This window comes from Somniosus microcephalus, unplaced genomic scaffold, assembly GCF_052327205.1.
Source record: "Somniosus microcephalus isolate GS21.2 unplaced genomic scaffold, FLI_Smic_1.0 unresolved_chr4, whole genome shotgun sequence".
Lineage (NCBI taxonomy): Eukaryota > Metazoa > Chordata > Chondrichthyes > Squaliformes > Somniosidae > Somniosus > Somniosus microcephalus.
In genome coordinates this window covers 41994726-42013899 of record NW_028225182.1, presented here as the reverse complement: position 1 = coordinate 42013899, position 19174 = coordinate 41994726, and the positions used below count along the sequence as shown (strand labels likewise).

The 19174-nt window shown below is 53.1% G+C and overlaps 1 protein-coding gene across 2 annotated transcripts in view; it reads left to right on the top strand.

The window, feature by feature from the left end:
* The window catches only part of LOC147090618 (ephrin type-B receptor 1-like), a 114800-nt gene that overhangs the window by 51555 nt on the left and 44071 nt on the right, over positions 1–19174 (top strand). For both annotated transcript variants that reach the window (XM_085977384.1, XM_085977385.1), the window contains exons 3-4: positions 1383–2055; positions 14400–14555. In XM_085977384.1, the coding sequence (XP_085833510.1) occupies positions 1383–2055; positions 14400–14555 (829 nt within the window). The remainder of the gene's footprint in view (positions 1–1382; positions 2056–14399; positions 14556–19174) is intronic.

Below are 19174 nucleotides of genomic sequence, written 5' to 3'. Positions count from 1 at the left end.
GAGGTTACCGAGATCTCGGAGAGTTGTAGGGCAGGAGGAGATTACAGAGATCTTGGAGAGTTGTAGGGCAGGAGGAGATTACAGAGATCTCGGAGAGTTGTAGGGCAGGAGGAGATTACAGAGATCTCGGAGAGTTGCAGGGCAGGAGGAGATTACAGAGATCTTGGAGAGTTACAGGGCAGGAGGAGATTACAGAGATCTCGGAGAGTTGCAGGGCAGGAGGAGATTACAGAAATCTCGGAGAGTTGTAGGGCAGGAGGAGATTACAGAGATCTCGGAGAGTTGTAGGGCAGGAGGAGATTACAGAGATCTTGGAGAGTTGTAGGGCAGGAGGAGATTACAGAGATCTCGGAGAGTTGTAGGGCAGGAGGAGATTACAGAGATCTCGGAGAGTTGCAGGGCAGGAGGAGATTACAGAGATCTCGGAGAGTTACAGGGCAGGAGGAGATTACAGAGATCTCGGAGAGTTGCAGGGCATGAGGAGATTACAGAGATCTCGGAGAGTTGCAGGGCAGGAGGAGGTCACAGAGATCTCAGAGGATTGTGGGGCAGGAGACGGTTACAGAGATCTCGGAGAATTGTGAGGCAGGAGAAGGTTACCGAGTTCTCGGAGGATTGTGGAGCAGGAGGAGGTTACTGAGATCTCGGAGAGTTGTAGGGCAGGAGGAGGTTACCGAGGTCTCGGAGGATTGTGGAGCAGGAGGCGGTCACAGAGATCTCGGAGGGTTGTGTGGCTGGAGGAGGTTACCGAGATCTCGGAGGGGTTGCAGGGCAGGAGGAGGTTACCGAGGTCTCAGAGGGTTGTGGGGCTGGAGGAGGTTACCGAGGTCTCGGAGAGTTGTAGGGCAGGAGGCGGTCACAGAGATCTCAGAGGATTGTGGGGCAGGAGGAGGTTACCGAGTTCTCGGAGGATTGTGGAGCAGGAGGAGGTCACAGCGATCTCGGAGGGTTGTGGGGCTGGAGGAGATTACCGAGATCTCGGAGGTGTGGGGCTGGAGGAGGTTACCGAGATCTCGGAGGGTTGTGGGGCTGGAGGAGGTTACCGAGATCTCAGAGGATTGTCGGGCAGGAGGAGGTTCCCGAGGTCTTGGAGGATTGCGGGGCAGGAGGAGGTTACCGAGATCTCGGAGGGTTGTGAGACAGGAGGAGGTTACCAAGATCTCAGAGGATTGTGGGGCTGGAGGAGGTTACCGAGGTCTCGGAGGGTTGTGAGGCAGGAGGAGGTTACCGAGATCTCAGAGATTGTGGGGCTGGAGGAGATTACCGAGATCTCAGAGGATTGTGGGGCTGGAGGAGGTTACCGAGATCTCGGAGGTGTTGCAAGAGGTTACAAGTCGGTTTACCTTCCCTCACAATGAATGGTTGGTTTTTTGTCCTTCCAGTGGGAAGAGGTGAGCGGAAGTGACGACGAAATGAACACCGTGCGGACCTACGAGATTTGCAAGATCTACTCGCCCAACCAGAACAACTGGCTGCGCACCACGTACATCCCGCGGCGGGGCGCCCAACGAGTCTACGTGGAGCTGAAGTTCACCATGCGGGACTGCTCCTCAATCCCCAACGTTCCCGGCTCCTGCAAGGAGACCTTTAACCTGTACTACTACGAATCGGACTCGGACTCGGCTACCCAGCGCTCGCCGGCCTGGATGGAGAACCCCTACGTCAAGGTGGACACCGTGGCCGCCGATTCCGTCTTCCCCAACAAGAAGGTGGGCCGGGCCAACACCAAGACCCTCAACCTGGGCCCGCTCAGGAGCAACGGCTTCTACCTGGCCTTCCAGGACCAAGGGGCATGCATGGCCCTCCTGTCCGTCCGCGTCTTCTTCAAGAAGTGCCCGGCCATGGTGGCCAGCTTCGCCTCCTTCCCCGTGACGGTGACGGGGGCCGAGCCCACCTCGCTGGTCATCGCACCGGGCACCTGCATCCCCAATGCCGTGGAGGTCTCCATCCCGCTCAAGCTCTACTGCAACGGAGACGGCGAGTGGATCGTGCCGGTCGGGAAGTGCACTTGCGGCCCGGGGTACGAGCCCGTGGCGAAGGACACCATTTGTCAAGGTGAGGCGCGGCGGGGGGCGGGATGAGGGGAATGGGCCTGTCGGCTTCTCTCTAGTCTCGCGCTTCCTGTTGTCATGGCTGCTGGTGATGAGCCAGCTAATTAGAGGGTTGTCTTATCCCGCCCACTGCCAATCTTAAAATATCATCGCTAAAGTGTGTTTTGTTTACAAGGGAGACGGGGGCGTGGTGAGGGGGAGGAGTGGGGGTGTGCGGTGACGGAGAGGAGGGAGGGGGAGGAGGCGAGGGCGGGCGGAGGAAGGCGGCACGGCTGATTGCCATAAAACCCATCGAGGGAGAGTCTTTGCTTGCCCAATATGGAAGGCACCGTCTCACCTCACGTTCGCCTCTGAGTCAGAAGGTTGTGGGTTCGAGAGAGATTACAAAATGCTGCAGTTCAGAGGGACCTGGGGGTCCTTGTGCATGACAAAAAGTTAGCATGCAGGTACAGCAAGTAATCAGGAAGGCAAATGGAATGTTGGCCTTTATTGTAAGGGGGTTGGAGTATAAAAGCAGGGAAGTCCTGCTGCAACTGTACAGGGTATTGGTGAGACCACACCTTGAGTACTGCGTACAGCTTTGGTCTCCTTATTTAAGGAAGGATATACTTGCATTGGAGGCAGTTCAGAGAAGGTTCACTCGGTTAATTCCTGAGATGAGGGGGTTGATGAGGGCGGCACGGTGGCATAGTGGTTAGCACTGTTGCCTCACAGCGCCAGGGACCCGGGTTCAAATCCGGCCTGTGTGGAGTTTGCACATTCTCCCCGTGTTTGCGTGGGTTTCCTCCGGGTGCTCCGGTTTCCTCCCACAGTCCAAAGATGTGCGGGTTAGGTTGATTGGCTATGATAAATTGACCCTTAGTGTTAGGGGGGTTAAATACGTGGGGTTACGGGGATAGGGTGGGACATGTCTTGGTGTAGGGGTTACGGGGGTCGGGTGGGATATGTGTCGGTGCAGGCTCGATGGGCCGAAATGGCCTCTATCTGCACTGTGGGGTTTCTGTGATTCTGTGACTTATGAAGAAAGGTTGAGCAGGCTGGGCCTATACTCATTGGAGTTTAGAAGAATGAGAGGTGATCTTATTGAAACATATAAGATACTGAGGGGGCTCGACAAGGTGGATGCAGAGAGGATGTTTCCCCTCGTGGGGAAATCTAGAACTTGGGGTCACTGTCTCAGAATAAAGGGTCGCCCTTTTAGAACGGAGCTGAGGAGGAATTTCTTCTCTCGGAGGGTCGTAAATCTGTGGAATTCTCTGCCCCAGAGAGCCGTGGAGGCTGGGTAATTAAATACATTTAAGGTGGAGATAGACAGATTTTTGCAAGATAAGGGAGTGAAGGGTTATGGGGAGCGGGGCAGGGAAGTGGCTTTGAGCCCAAGATCAGCCATGATCTCATTGAATGGCGGAGCAGGCTCGAGGGGCCGAATGGCCTATTCCTGCTCCTATTTCTTATGTCCTTATGTCCGAGTCCCACACCAGAGTCCCGAGCACAAAAAAATTCCAGGCCGACGCTCCCAGTGCCAGTACTGAGGGAGTCGCCGTCTTTCGGATGAGGCGCTAAACCGAACCCACGATCTCATTGAATGGCGGAGCAGGGCTCGAGGGGCCGAGTGGCCTACTCCTGCTCCTAGTTCGTATGAAGCCCCGTCTGCTCTCTCAGGTGGATGGAAAAGATCCCGCGGCCGCGATTGGAAGAAGACCAGGGGGGAGGTTCTTCCCAGTGTCCTGGGCAATATTTATCCCTCAACCTACACCAGCCAAAACGGATTACAGGAAACTTTGGTTTATCCGGAGGTTAACTGTCCGGAATGCTCGAGCCACCAGCAAAAATCAGGAGCCGTTTCGTTCGTTTTTTTTTCTTTTCGTTGCTTTTTTTTTCACCAGTCAGGCTCTGCAAGGTCTCGCTGAAGCTGTTGCTAAGCTACAGAGACGCTTGCAAGGTACGGCTGACTGTTTAGAAGCTGGGGTTTGTTGCCAGATACGGAGCTCAAAATCTCCGTATGTTTCAACATTAGCGCTGGTTTGTCCGGCAGTTTTGATGGGACGGCAACAGCTCGGTCCCGTCGGTGCCGGATAGCACAAAGTTTCCTGTAATTAGTTGATCGTCTCATTGCTGTTTGCTGTGTGGAAAATAACTGCTATGTTTGCCTACATAACACTTCAAAAGTAATTCATTGGCTGTGATGTACTTTGGCACGTCCTGAGAATATCAGAGGCGACTGTATAAACACAAGTTCCCTTAGTCATAGAGTCATACAGCACAGAAAGAGGCCCTTCGGCCCATCGTGTCCGCACCAGCCATCAAGCCCTGTCTATTCTAATCCCATTTTCCAACACTTGGTCCGTAGCCTTGTATGCTATGACGTTTCAAGTGCTCATCTAAATGCTTCTTGAATGTTGTGAGGGTTCCTGCCTCGACCACCCTTTCAGGCAGTGAGTTCCAGATTCCAACCACCCTCTGGGTGAAAAAGGTTTTCCTCAAATCCCCTCTAAACCTCCTGCCCCTTACCTTGAAACTATGTCCCCTGGTTATTGACCCCTCTACTAAGGGGAAAAGTTCCTTTCTATCTACCCTATTTATGCCCCTCATAATTTTGTACACCTCAATTAGGTCCCCCCTCAGCCTTCTCTGCTCTAAGGAAAACAACCCCAGCCTGTCCAGTCTCTCTTCATAGCTGAAGCGCTCCAGCCCAGGTAACATCCTGGTGAATCTCCTCTGCACCCTCTCCAATGCAATCACATCCCTCCTATAGTGTGGCGACCAGGACTGCACACAGTATTCCAGCTGTGGCCTAACTAGCATTTTGTACAGCTCCATCATAACCTCCCTGCTCTTATATTCTATGCCTCGGCTAATGAAGGCAAGTATCCCATATGCCTTTTTAACCACCTTATCTACCTGTCCTGCTGCCTTCAGGGATCTATGTACATGCACACCAAGGTCCCTCTGATCCTTTGCCCTTCCTAGGGTCCGACCATTCATTGTGTATTCCCTTGCCTTGTTAGTCTTTCCAAAATGCATCACCTCACGCTTTTCAGGGTTAAATTCCATTTGCCCCTGTTCTGCCCATCTGACCAATCCGTCTATATCGTCCTGTAGCCTGAGGCTTCCCTCCTCGCTATTTACCACTCCACCAATTTTTGTGTCATCTGCGAACTTACTGATCATACCTCCTACATTCATATCTAAATCATTAATGTACACTACCTTGTTAGTTCTTCAGTGTTGAAGGACAGATTTTTCCAATGCACCCATCACTCAGATGGTGGGGACACCCTGTACATACTTTAACAACATTCGCAATTACTGGGCTCAGATGGTGCTCCACGAGCTGCTTTGCTTGCATGATTCATCAAAAAGTGGGCCATTCTGAGAGGGCGATATGAATATCAAAGGCCGCTCTCATCCATTTGATGCCGCTTGCTTTGAGCAGGTACTTGTAAGGCTGTCTTTCAGTCAGTGGGGAAGGAGAGGATGGGAGCAGGCGAACGGTGGTGGGGGGGTGGGTACTGGGAGGATTACAAAGGAGGTGGCAGAAGAACAACAGAATGCTTTAATCAGTGTTATTTCACACATTCACCAGCCGAACCTTTATACTGTAAGTCATTGGTTGGACCTCAATACAAAAAGAAAATACTGCAGATGCTGGAAATCTGAAATAAAAACAGAAAATGCTGGAGAAACTCAGCAGGTCAGGCGGCATCTGTGAAGAGAGAAACAGAACTCTGTTTCTCTCTCCACAGATGCTGCCTGACCTGCTGAGTTTCTCCAGCATTTTCTGTTTTTATTACTGGTTAGACCTCCGCTGGAGCGTCGTGTCTAAATGTGTGCACCGCACTTTAGGAAGGATTTTTTTTTATTCGTTCCTGGGATGTGGGCGTCGCTGGCAAGGCCGGCATTTATTGCCCATCCCTAGTTGCCCCTTGAGACGGTGTTGCTGAGCCGCCGCCTTGAACCGCTGCAGTCCGTGTGGTGAAGGTGCTCCCACAGTGCTGTTAGGGAGGGAGTTCCAGGATGTTGACCCAGCGACGATGAAGGATCGGCCGATACATTTCCAAGTCAGGGTGGTGTGTGTGACTTGGAGGGGAACTTGGAGGTGGTGGTGTTCCCATGCGCCTGCTGCCCTTGTCCTTCTAGGTGGAAGAGGTCGCGGGTTTGGGAGGTGCTGCCGAAGAAGCCTTGGCGAGTTGCTGCAGTGCATCTTGTAGATGGTACACACTGCAGCCACGGTACGCCGGTGGTGGAGGGAGTGAATGTTTAAGGTGGTGGATGGGGTGCCGGTCAAGCGGGCTGCTTTGTCCTGGATGGTGTCGAGCTTCTTGAGTGTTGTTGTAGCTGCACTCATCCAGGCAAGTGGGGAGTATTCCATCACACTCCTGACTTGTGCCTTGTAGATGGTGGAAAGGCTTTGGGGAGGATCAAGGCCTTGGAGAGGGTGCAGGGGAGATTTACTAGAATGACACCAAGGACTTACGTGGCGAGCTGGAGAAGCCGGGGTTGTTCTCCTTGGAGCAGAGAAGGATAAGGGGAGAGTTAAGATGAGAATATTTTTTTAATGCAACGAGTTGTTGCGATATGGAACGCTCTGCCTGAAAGGGTTGGAGGAAGCAGATTCAATAGTAATTTAAATAGGCCTTTGTTCCCAGGACTTGGGTAACGATTACCCTACCATCGCGAGGCCTCTTCAGAGGGTAAGAGTGGGACTGGAGTCGCAGGTGGGGTGGGAGGGAGGGGGTTGGGGTAGGGACAGGTCCACTCAATCAGTTGGGTTTTTAACGTCAATCCGATGGCTTTTGCGGTCATTTTTGTTTCCCCTGGTGCCAGCCTGCAATTTGACACCGAGTCACATGAGGAGATATCAGGACAGGTGACCTAAAGCTTAGTCAGAGAGGTAGGTTTTAAGGAGAATCTTAAGGGAGGAGACTGAGAGGCCGAGACGTTTAGGGAGGGAATTCCAGAGCTTAGGGCCCAGGCGGCTGAAGGCAGGACCAATAATGGTGGAGCGATTAAAATCGGGGATGCGCAAGAGGCCAGAATTGGAGGAGCGCAGAGATCGCGGGGGGGGTTGTAGGGCTGGAGGAGATCACAGAGATAGGGAGGGGGGGCGAGGCCATGGAGGGATTTGAAAACAAGGAGGAGAATTTTAAAATCGAGGCGCTGCCGGACCGGGAGCCAATGTAGGTCAGCGAGCACAGAGTGGGGTTGTGGGTAACCGTGACACGGGGGCAGCGGAGTTTTGGATGAGCTCGAGTTTACGGAGGGTGGAAGCTGGAAGGCCGGCCAGGGGAGCATTAATCCAATATCACAACCACTACACTCTGCACCTCCCAAACCCGCGACCTCCGCCACCTACAAGGACAAGGGCAGCATGGGAACACCACCACCTCCAAGTTCCCCTCCAAGTCACACACGCCACCCTGACTTGGAAATATATCGGTTGTTCATTCATCCTCGCTGGGTCAAAATCCTGGAACTCCCTCCCTAACAGTGCTGCGGGAGCACCTTCACCACAGCTGTTTCATCAATGACCTTCCCTCCATCATAAGGTCAGAAGTGGGGATGTTCACTGATGATTGCACAGTGTTCAGCACCATGCGAGACTCGTCAGATACTGATGCAGTCCGTGTCCATATGCAAGACCTGGACAACATTCAGACTTGGGCTGACAAGTGGCAAGTAACATTCGCACCACACAAGTGCCAGGCAATGACCATCTCCAACAAGCAAGACTCTAACCATCTCCCCTTGACATTCAATGGTATTACCATCGCTGAATCCCCCACTATCAACATCCTGGGGGTTACCATTGATCAGAAACTGAACTGGACCAGCCATATAAATACTGTGGCTACAAGAGCAGGCCAGAGGCTGGGAATTCTGCGGTGAGTGTCTCACCTCCTGACTCCCCAAAGTCTTTCCACCATCTACAAGGCACAAGTCAGGAGTGTGATGGAATACTCTCCACTTGCCTGGATGAGTGCAGCTCCAACAACACTCGAGAAGCTCGACACCATCCAGGACAAAGCAGCCCGCTTGATTGGCACTCCATCCACCATCTTCAGCATTCACTTCCTCCACTACCGGCGCACCGTGGCTGCAGTGTGTACCATCTACAAGATGCTCTGCTGCAACTCGCCAAAGCTCCTTCAACAGCACCTTCCAAACCCGCGACCTCTACCACCTAGCAGGACATGGGCAGCAGACGCATGGGAACATCACCACCTACAAGTTCCCCTCCAAGCCACACACCATCCTGACTTGGACCTGTATCGCCGTTCCTTCACTGTCGCTGGGCCAAAATCCTAGAACTCCCTTCCTAACAGCATTGTGGGCGTACCTACACCATATGGACTGCAGCGGTTCAAGAAGGCGGCTCACCACCATCTTCTCAAGGGCAATTAGGGATGGGCACTAAATGCAGGCCTAGCCAGCGACGCCCACCTCCCATCAATAAATAAAGAAAAACACGGGACTGCAGCGGTTCAAGAAGGCGGCTCCCCACCACTTTCTCAAGGGGGGCAATTAGGAACGGGCAATAAATGCTGAGCCTTGCCAGCGACGCCCACATCCCATGAACGATTATATAAACGCGCCCACCTTGGCGAGGGAAGCGCTGGGTGCCCCTGCCACTGATTCCTACCCGGCGACAACTGCTGGAAAATAAGAGGCTGCGTGCGTGAGTGAGGCAAAGGCAGGTCCGGGCTTGACTGCGATGTTATTTTTGCAGCCGTGCATCCTGTCGTCACCCGCCGTCTGGGTTTGACAGGCGATGAGTTGCCATTTTTGGCAAAGGGCCACGGGGGCCTGATCGAACCGTACCCAGCCTGAGTCAGCACCGTCGGGAAGAGGAGTGGCTAGCCCGGGGCTGCGAAAGGAAAGAAACAGCTCTCCACTCCAGATTATTAGATGGATGTCGAGTCACCTGGAGAAGGTGCAGCAAAAAAAAAATAATAATTTTTTTTCACAAGGATGACACCAGAACTGAGAGGCTTTGGGGCTCTTTTCTCTTGAAAAAGAGAAGACTGAGGGGAGGGGGGGCACTTGACCTGATCGAGGCCTTTAAGATTCTGAAGGGGTTCAATAGGGTTGATGTTGAGAAACACTGGTTAGGCCTCAGCTAGAGTACTGCGCGCAGTTCTGGTCACCACATTACAGGAAAGATGTGAGTGCACTAGAGAGGGTACAGAGGAGATTTACAAGGATGTTGCCGGGAGTGGAGAATCTTAGCTATGAGGAAAGACTGGATAGGCTGGGTCTGGTTTCCTTGGAACAGAGGAGGCTGAGGGGAGACCTTATTGAGGTGTATAAAATTATGAGGGGCCTAGATAGAGTGGATAGAAAGGACCTATTTCCCTTAGCAGAGGGGTCAAAAACCAGGGGGCACAGATTTAAAGTAATTGGGGGAAGGTTTAGAGGGGATTTGAGGGGAAATTTCTTCACCCAGAGGGTTGTGGGGGTCTGGAACTCACTGCCTGAAAGGGTGGTCGAGGCAGGAACCCTCACCACATTTAAAAAGTACTTGGATATGCACTTGGGATGCCGTAACCTGCAGGGCTACGGACCAAGAGCTGGGACGTGGGATTAGGTTGGATAGCTCTTTGTTGGCCGGCGCGGACACGATGGGCCGAAATGGCCTCCTTCCGTACTGTAACTTTCTATGAAGATGTCTCCACTTAGGTTAATCCCCCCCCCCCCCATCCCCCCGAGGTCCCGCGAGCATTGAAAACATTCCCGCTCCGACCTCCTGCGGAAGGCTGCTCACCCGAGATCCGTTGGGAGAGAGGGAAGGCGGTTGCTTCGATGCGGCCCGGGCCCCTGGATCTGGCGCTGCCGGCGGCCCGCCGCCCGCCCCCCTCCTCGAGGGCGACTGACCGCGTCGATTTAAGGTCGGCCGCCATTGGGAGCCTGTTATTTGAAGGGATTCAACCAACCCGCGTCAAAGAAGATGCCGAGAAACGGTAGTGACGGGAAGCGTGCCCATGTGTGTGCGTGAAGAAAAAGAAAGACTTGCATTTCTATAGCGCCTGTCACGACCTCGGGACGTCCCGAAGCGCTTCACAGCCAACTAAGTACTTTTTTTGAAGTTGCAATGTGGGAAACGCGGCAGCCAATTTGCGCACAGCAAGCTCCCACAAACCGCAACGTGATAATGACCAGATCATCGGTTTTATTGTGATGTTGATTGAGGGATAAATATTGGCCCCAGGAGACCGGGGAGAACTCCTCCCCTGCTCATGCATGTGTGTGTGCGTGTATACTCAAGCATCCCAGGGAAGATTGCTATTCCTCTTCTGAACACCATCCAGTGAACTCTTGACAGGGTCAGCTGTGGCTCAGTTGGGTAGCACCCTCGCCTCTGAGTCAGAAGAATTGTGGGTTCGAGTCCCGCTTCAGGGAAGCGAGCACATAAAGCTAGGCCGACACTCCCAGTGCCAGTGCTGAGGGAGCGCCGCGCTGTCGGAGTTGCCGCCTTTCGGATGAGACGTTAAACCGAGGTCCCGTCTGCTCCCTCGGGTGGACGTAACAGATCCCATGGCCACTATTTCGAAGAAGAGCAGGGGGCCGGGGCCAATATTTATCCCTCAACCTACATAACAAAAACAGATGATCTGGTCATTATCACATTGCTGTGTGTGGCAGCTTGCTGTGCGCAAATTGGCTGCCTCGTTTCCCACATTACAACAGTGACTACGCTTCAAAATAGTACTTCATTGGCTGTAAAGCGCTTTGAGGTGGTCGTGAAAGGCGCTATATAAATGCAAATCTTTCTGCTGGCATGTGCGTGCGCATTTGTTTGTGTGCAGACATGCGAGTGTGTGCGTGCGTTGTAGTCAGCATTGGATCCGACGTTTATTTTGCCTCTTCTGTCTCCTCCGCACCTCCCCCCATGGTTGAATACCCCACCTGGGCTCGTATATGAGAATTGGCGGGGGGGGCGGTGGAGTGGGTGGGGAGGTTGGTGAGAGGTAGGGAGCGAGCACTTAAGCAAAGGAACCGTTCGGCGTGGACGTAAGTGACGTGGGCCTTCCCAGATTGCGGTTCTGCCAGCCGGCAGCTCCGAGCGTCTTGGTAACAGCTTGTGCATTAACGAGCCCCAGGAACACAGGCCATCGCTGGCCGATTGGGGAATCTAGGAACAGGAGGAGGCCGTTCGGCCCCTCGAGCCTGTTCTGCCATTCAACTGGACCACGGCTGATCCTAACTCCATTTACCTGCCTTGGTTCCATAACCCTTAATAACCTTACCCAACAAATCTATCGATCTCAGTTTTGAAATTTCCAATTGGCCTCGACAGCTTTTTGGGGGAGAGAGTTCCAGATTTCCACTACCCTTTGTGTGCAGAAGTGCTTCCTGACATCACCCCTGAACGGCCTAGCTCTAATTTTAAGGTTACGCCCCCTTGTTCTGGGCTCACCCCACCAGAGGAAATAGTTTCTATCTACCCTACCGAATCCTTTAATCATCTCAATTAGATCATCTCTTAATCTTCTACACTCCAGGGAATACAAGCCTAGTCTCTGCAACCTGTCCTCATAATTTAACCCTTATTCTGCTTCAGAATATCGAGAGTCATGTTGAGCAGGTGGTGGTGGGGGGTCCTTCAGACCAAGGTCCTCGCTGTGCTTGGGGGAGGGGGTGTCGGTGACCTTTCTGGGCCCACGACGACCTTCCTTGGCCCACGGTGACCTTTCTCCCTGTCAGAGGCACTCCATGGCCTGACCCTCACTCGGGTTGCCAACACTGGTCGGACGTCTCCCTGCGAGATTCATCGTGTGACCTCTTGCCCTGCGCGCCCCCCCCCCCCCCCACAACCAACCCTTTCTTCCCCCATCTCCAAATATTTTTCTAACTAATACATAATTGAAAAATAAAAGCTCCATTTCTCTTCATACCCCCTTTGATTTTTTTTTCCAGCCGGGTGTTGCCCTGGAGATTAATCTTCAGTTCCTGGAGACTCCAGGCCAATCCTGGAGGGTTGGCAGGCCCCTCCTGCTCACTCAATTTGTTCTGGTCGATCTACCCCCCACCCCCCCATGAAGCCTGGGGCCTTTGCACGAGGCAATTAGCGCAGTTCCTCGGGGGGCGGGGGGGGGGGTCCTGAGTAGCTGCGCTAATTGCCTCGTGCAAAGGCCCCAGGCTTCTCGGGCCTCCCAAATAATTTTTTTTTTTAAGATTTATTCCTCTCCCGACCGATTCCCTGCAGAGGGGAGGTCGGGGTGGGGCTGGTGGGGGGAACAAAGAGCTTTGTCGACCTGCGAAATGATTGACGCTGTAGTCCTTCCGCTTTATTTTTTTTTATTATTAAAGGGCCCTCCCCTCTCGGGCCTAGTCAATGGAGGAGCAAACTCCCAGACAATAGGGGAGAGAGACTGCTGGGCCAGCAGACAGCCACTGAAGGCTCGATAGAGGGAGTCAGGCGAGGCTGTTGTGTGTATTTCTTTTTCTTTCTCTCTCTCCCTCTCGCGCGCGGCAATACAAAGATTTCGAAGGAAGCTTGCATTCCTGTGTGAAAACGTTGCTCAAAAAAAACGGTCTTTGCTGCCGGCGCCTTCTGCGCTCGCCACTTTAAAGAGGGCTTCCCCCCACCCACCCCGTTCTCCTTTCTGGGGTGTGATCAACAGACAGACAGTTGTGTGTGTGCGTGTGTCCTTTTTATTCAGGAAGGTGGGGGGAGGATAAAAATCCTTTTCAGTCTTTGCACACAAAGCCATCAATCCAAAGCTGACTGGCGAGGGTGGGGGAGGGGGAGGGGGAGGGGGGTTGTTTAGTGATCATCTGCTACCCAGTCCCCGAGAGAGAAAGAGATGCTCGAAGGTGCCATAAGCCGCCACGTGGAGTGATTTCAAGGAACGAGACCTTTCTCCCTGACAAAGGGATTTCGATGATGGCTGCACGTGCTTTATACTCACTTTGCCCTCAGCGTTAACACGGCCGTTCAGTTACGAGCCGTGTTTGGAAGGTACAGCAAGCAAGTAGGAAAGCAAATGGTATGTTGGCCTTTATCACAAGTGGATTTGAGTATAAGAGTAAAAGACGTCTTACTGCAATTATATCTTCTTCTTCTTAGGCAGTCCCTCGGAACCGAGGATGACTTGCTTCCACACTAAAAATGAGTTCTCAGGTGACTGATGAGTCCAATGCGGGGACCGACAGTCTCTGTCACAGGTGGGGCAGACGGTGGTTGAAGGGGGCGGGTGGGTGTGGGGTGCTTGGGTTGACGTGCGCTCCTTGCGCTGCCTGCGCTTGGCTTCCGCTTGCTCCCGGCGAAGAGACTCGAGGTGTTCGGCGCCTTCCCGGATGCTTCTCCTCCACTTTGTGCGCTCTTGGGCCAGGGATTCCCAGGTGTCGGTGAGGATGTTGCACTTTTTCAAGGAGGCTTTGAGGGTGTCCTTGAAGCGTTTCCTCTGCCCACCCGGGGCTCTCTTGCCGTGTCGGAGCTCCGAGTAGAGCGCTTGTCTTGGGAGCCTCGCATCGGGCATGCGGATGATGTGACCCGTCCATCGGAACTGATTGAGCATGGTCAAAGTTTCGATGCTGGGGATGTTGGCCTGAGCAAGAACACTGACGTTGGTGCGTCTATCCTGCCAATGGATTTGCAGGATACTGCAATTATATAGGGCCCTGGTGAGACCACACCTGGAGTATTGTGTACAGTTTTGGCTCCTTACCTAAGGAAAGATATACTTGCCATAGAGAGAGTGCAACAAAGGTTCACCAGACTGGTTCCTGGGATGGGGGGATTGTCCTATGAGGACAGATTGAGTAGACTAGGCCTATATTCACTAGCGTTTAGAAGAATGAGAGGTGATCTCATTGAAACATGTCTCAACCAATATTGCCTATAACAGATGACCTTGCGAGAGCTTGCTGTGCGCAAATTGGCTGCCGCGTTTCCTACATTACAACAGTGACTTCACTTCAAAAAGCGCTTCAGTGGCTGTGAAGCACTTTGGGACGTCCAGAGGTTGTGATTGGCGCTATAGAAATGCAAGTCTTTCTTTAGGTATTAGGTGGCATGCGCACCATTTTGTGTTAGCCGTGGTATCTCTGTATCTTTCTATCCCGAGTTCTCTTTCTCCATATCCTTGAATGCCGCCACTCCCCCAAGTGTGTGTGTGTGTGTGTGGAAGGTATCAAGCTTTCAGACCCTTAAACGGACAGTGTCGGGTGTGAGCCATCCCTCATCGAGACATGTATATTGTTATATAAGTATATATTGTTTGCCTGACAGTTAAAGACTGATGATCACCGGGCCTACAGCAAGTAATGGATGAGGCTGAAAGCGTATGTTTTTTTTTTCAAAAAAAGATTTATCTTTACTGTCGCTTTTGTTTCCTTCTCCAGCCTGCGCCACCGGCAATTTCAAGGCCAGCCAAGGCGAGGGGCCTTGCGGCCTGTGTCCGCACAACAGCGAAGCCACCTCCCAGGGCGCCACCTCCTGCAGCTGCCAGAGGGGGCACTACCGAGCCAACAACGACCAGCCCGAGATGCCCTGCACAAGTAAGTAAATCTCGAGCCGCGACCGCACCAGCGGTCGCTGTTGCCGCTTGGCGTTTGGCACCAGCTTGGCTTGGCCGGTGTAACTCCCGAGTCAAAGGGTCGCGGGTTCAAGCCCCACCCGCCAGCGCTCTATCCAGGCTGATGCGTCGATGCAGAACCGAGGAGAGTGCCGCCTTTCAGATGAGACGCCAAACCAAGGCTCCGTCTGCCCTCTCGGGCGGTCGTCAAAGGTCCCACGGCCGCTATTTCGAAGAAGAGCAGGGGAGTTCTCCCCGGTGTCCTGGCCAGCATTCCTCCCTTGGCCAATCCCCACTAAAGACAGATGAGACCCACAGGGTCTAACGTCCTATCTGAAAGGCGGCACCACCGACAGTGCAGCACTCCCTCAGAACTGCACTGGGAGTGTCGAGCCAGACACTGGAGTGGGGCTCGAACCCACGGCCTTCTGCGAGTGCTACCGACCGAGCCAAACTGACCACTTGGGACAGGTACACCCCATCTCCTGCTGCCTGGTTTAAAGATGAGACATAGATCCCGTCCTTCCAATGATGTAAGGACCTGCATTTCTATAGCGTCTTTCACGACCAATGAAGTACTTTTTGAAGTGTAGTCACTGTTGTAGCGTAAGAAACGCGGCAGCCAATTTGCACACAGCAAGCTCCCACAAACAGCAGTGTGATAATGACCAGATCGTCTGTTTTAATGATGTTGATTGAGGGATAAATATTGGCCAGGACACCGGGGAGAACTCCCCCCTGCTCTTTTTCACAATAGTAGCCGTAGGAGTTTTTAAGCCCACCTGTGAAGGCAGACGGGGTTTATCGTCTCATCCGAAAGACGGCACCTCCGACAGTGCAGCGCTCCCTCAGCACTGGCACCGGGAGTGTCGGCCTGGGTTATGTGCTCAAGTCTCTGGAGTGGGACTTGAACCCACAACCTTCTGACTGCGAGGCGAGAGAGAGAGACCCACTGAGCCACGGCTGAAGCTCTATAACGGGCCTGGTTTTCCCCGGGACCTTCGCAGCCTCTTGGCTTTAGTGAATCGGATGAGTTTACTTTAGCGAGCTGAGCCTAGGCCTAGAATTGCACAGAATTTACAGCACAGAAACAGGCCATTCGGCCCAACTGGTCCGTGCCGGCGTTTATGCTCCACACGAGCCTCCTGCCACCCCTCTTCATCTCACCCCATCAGCATAACCTTCGATTCCTTTCTCTCTCAAGTACTTATCGAGCTTCCCCTTAAATGCATCTCTGCTATTCGCCTCCACCACTCCCTGTGGTAGCGAGTTCCACATTCTCGCCACTCTCTGGGTGAAGAAGTTTCTCCTGAATTCCCTGTTGGATTTCTTATATTGATGGCCCCTAGTTTTGTCCTCCCCCCACTAGGCCTGTATGCTCTTGAATTCAGAAGAATGAGAGGGGATCTCATTGAAGCATACAAAATTATTACAGGGCTTGATAGGGTGGATGCTGGGAGAATGTTTCCCTTGGCTGGGGAGTCTAGAACCAGGGGCCACAGCCTCAGGATAAAGGGTCGGCCATTCAGGACTGAGATGAGAAGAAATTTCTTCACACAGAGGGTGGTGAATCTTTGGAATTCTCTACCCCAGAGGGCTGTGGAGGCTCGGTCATTGGGTATATTCAAAACAGAAGTCGATAGATTTCTGACTAGTAAGGGCATCAAGGGATATGGCGATAATGGAGTTGAGGCAGAAGACCAGCCATGATCTCATTGAATGGCGGGGCAGGCTCGAAGGGCCGAATGGCCGACTCCTGCTCCTATTTCTTATGTTCTTATGTTCAGTTCAATTTTATTTGCCATATGTAACCAGTACAAGTACAATTACAATGGAATGCTTACTCCCCGTAGGGACGCGTCAGCTATACACACAGCGCCGCGTTCAGAGAGTCAATACAATGGCATCCCGTGGCAGTGGGAGCACGATGTCCCTCAGCCGCTCCGTCCTCCTCGTCACCGCGGCCTCCTCCTCACTGTTGCCGGCTCCTCGTGTGGTGGCCTGCTTCTCCCGCTCACAATCCGACCTCTGGCCACCATGCCCGGCTCCCCTCCTCCCAGTCGGACTGCGAGCTTCCCGCCATGGAGCTGCCGGCCGACGTGCTGCAGCGGGCCGCCGTGGCTGCTGCTGCTGCTGCTCGTTGCGCTGCGCCGCCTCCGCCCGACTCGCCGAACACATCGTCGGGATGTGAATGGTGCTGTGGATGTTCAGCCGTTGAGTGTATTCAAGGCTGAGAGCGATAGATTTGTCGACCCGAGGGGAATCGAGGAAAATGGGGATAGAGCAGAAGATCAGCCGTGAGCTTATTGAATGGCGGAGCAGGCTCGAGGGGTTGTATGACCTCCTCCTGCTCCTAATTCTTATGTAAGTGGAAACATCTCCTCTGCGACTACCCTATCGAACCCCCTTCATACTTTCAAAGACCTCTATCAACGTACGTATGAGGAGAGTTGAGCTGTCCCCAGAAGGAAAGGTTTGGGGGCGGAACAGCTCGAGGACCAGGAGCCAAGAATGCTAAACCACATCAACGCCTTCCTCCTGGCGCAGTGTATTAGCACCTCATACTGCGGCTAAACGCCGGGGATTAGCGAAGGATTACAGCTGCTCCTAAGTGTGGGTTTTGTACAGTCGACTCTGTAACCTACACCTCCTGGCATCTGTCCTGAGCTTGTCCTTCACCGACCCTCTTGTACTCCTGCTGTAAGTGGGTTTTTGACGTTCTCCGTCCCAGTGAGGCCTGCCCCCTACCGTTCGTAGCTGGCGCGTCCGTGCCAAGGCGATGTGCCCGCTATGCGCGGTGAACGGTATAACGGGACTACGGCGCAAACTCCATATTCTTAATAGGGGGCGATCAATATTAAGAAGGATAGAACTCTCATTCATATACAGCGCTTTTCACCACCTCAGGACGTCCCAAAGCGCTTTACAGCCAATGAAACACTTCTTTTTAAATGTAGTCGCTGTTATAATGTAGGAAACACCAACTTGTGCAGAGCAAGATCCCAGAATGAGTTCATTGACCAGATCATTTTTTTTTTTTTAAAGTGATGTTGATTGAGGGATAAATATTGGGTCCAGGACACCGGGGAGAGCTCCCCCCTGGTCTTCTTCGCAAAAGTGGCCGTGGGATCTTTTACGCCCACCCGAGAGGGCAGACGGAGCCGGCCCTCATCCGAAAGACGGCACCTCCGACAGTGCAGCGCTCCCTCAGTACCAGCACTGGGAGTGTCTCTCTTAGGCAGTCCCTCGGAACCGAGGATGACTTACTGCCACGTTTAAAATGAGTTCTCAGGTGACTGATGAGTCCAATGCGGGACCTACAGTCTCTGTCACAGGTGGGGCAGACGGTGGTTGAAGGGGCGGGCGGGTGGGGTGATTGGGTTGACGTGCGCTCCTTCCGCTGTTTGCGCTTGGCTTCTGCTTGCTCCCGGCGAGGAGACTCGGTGTTCAGCGCCTTCCCGGATGCTTCTCCTCCACTTTGTGCGGTCTTGGGCCAGGGATTCCCAGGTGTCGGTGAGGGATGTTACACTTTTTCAAGGAGGCTTTGAGGGTGTCCTTGAAGCGTTTCCTCTGCCCACCTGGGGCTCTCTTGCCGTGCCGGAGCTCCGAGTAGAGCGCTTGTTTTGGGAGTCTCGAATCGGGCATGCGGATGATGTGACCCGTCCATCGGAGCTGATCGAGCGTGGTCAAAGCTTCGATGCTGGGGACGTTGGTCTGAGCGAGAACACTGACGTTGGTGCGCCTATCCTGCCAATGGATTTGCAGGATCTTGCGGAGGCAGCGTTGGTGGTACCTCTCCAGTGCTTTGAGGTGCCTGCTGTACATGGTCCATGTCTCCAAAGCGTACCCCTCAACTAACATCACTAAAACGGATTACAGGAAACTTTTGATTTACCGGCACCTAAATAACCGGAAATCTCGGTTAACCGGCAAAATTCAGGAGTAGGTTCAGGTAAGTTTTACTTCATATTGTACTTGCCTTCCTCGATCTGTTGCTGTGCAAGGGTGTGGCTGCAGCTGTTGCTAAGCTACAGAGACGCTTGGAACTTGTGGCCATTGTTCTGCACTTGTTGCTAAACAACAGGGTTTGTTGCTTTATACGGAGCTCTCGGCTCCGTATCTTTTACTTTAGCTTTCGGTTATCCGGAATTTTTGATGAACCGGCACCACGTCGGTCCCGTCCGTGCTGGATAAAAAAAAGTTTCCTGTATCTGGTCTTTTTTTTCATCGCTGTTTGAGGGACCTTGCTGTGCGCAAATTTCCTACATGACAACACTTCGAAAAGTACCTCATTGGCTGTAAAGCGGACGGCCTGAGGCCGTGAAAGGCACCAGTGTGAATCGCACTACCCGTTGGGGGATGGGCTTGTAGGGTGACCTGGAGCTGAGCGAGAAGAACGCTGGCTGAATCGTCAATAGTCCTGGGGACTTGCTTAGCTCAGATGCGGCCTGCCACTGAGGATCAGCTGGGTTCCAATCTCCCCCGCTACCAGCAGAAGCCCTAATCTAAAATCTGTAGGAATAAGAACCAGAGGCGACATTATTTTTACGCAGCGAGTTGTTGTGATCTGGAACGCGCTGCCTGAAAGGGCGGTGGAAGCAG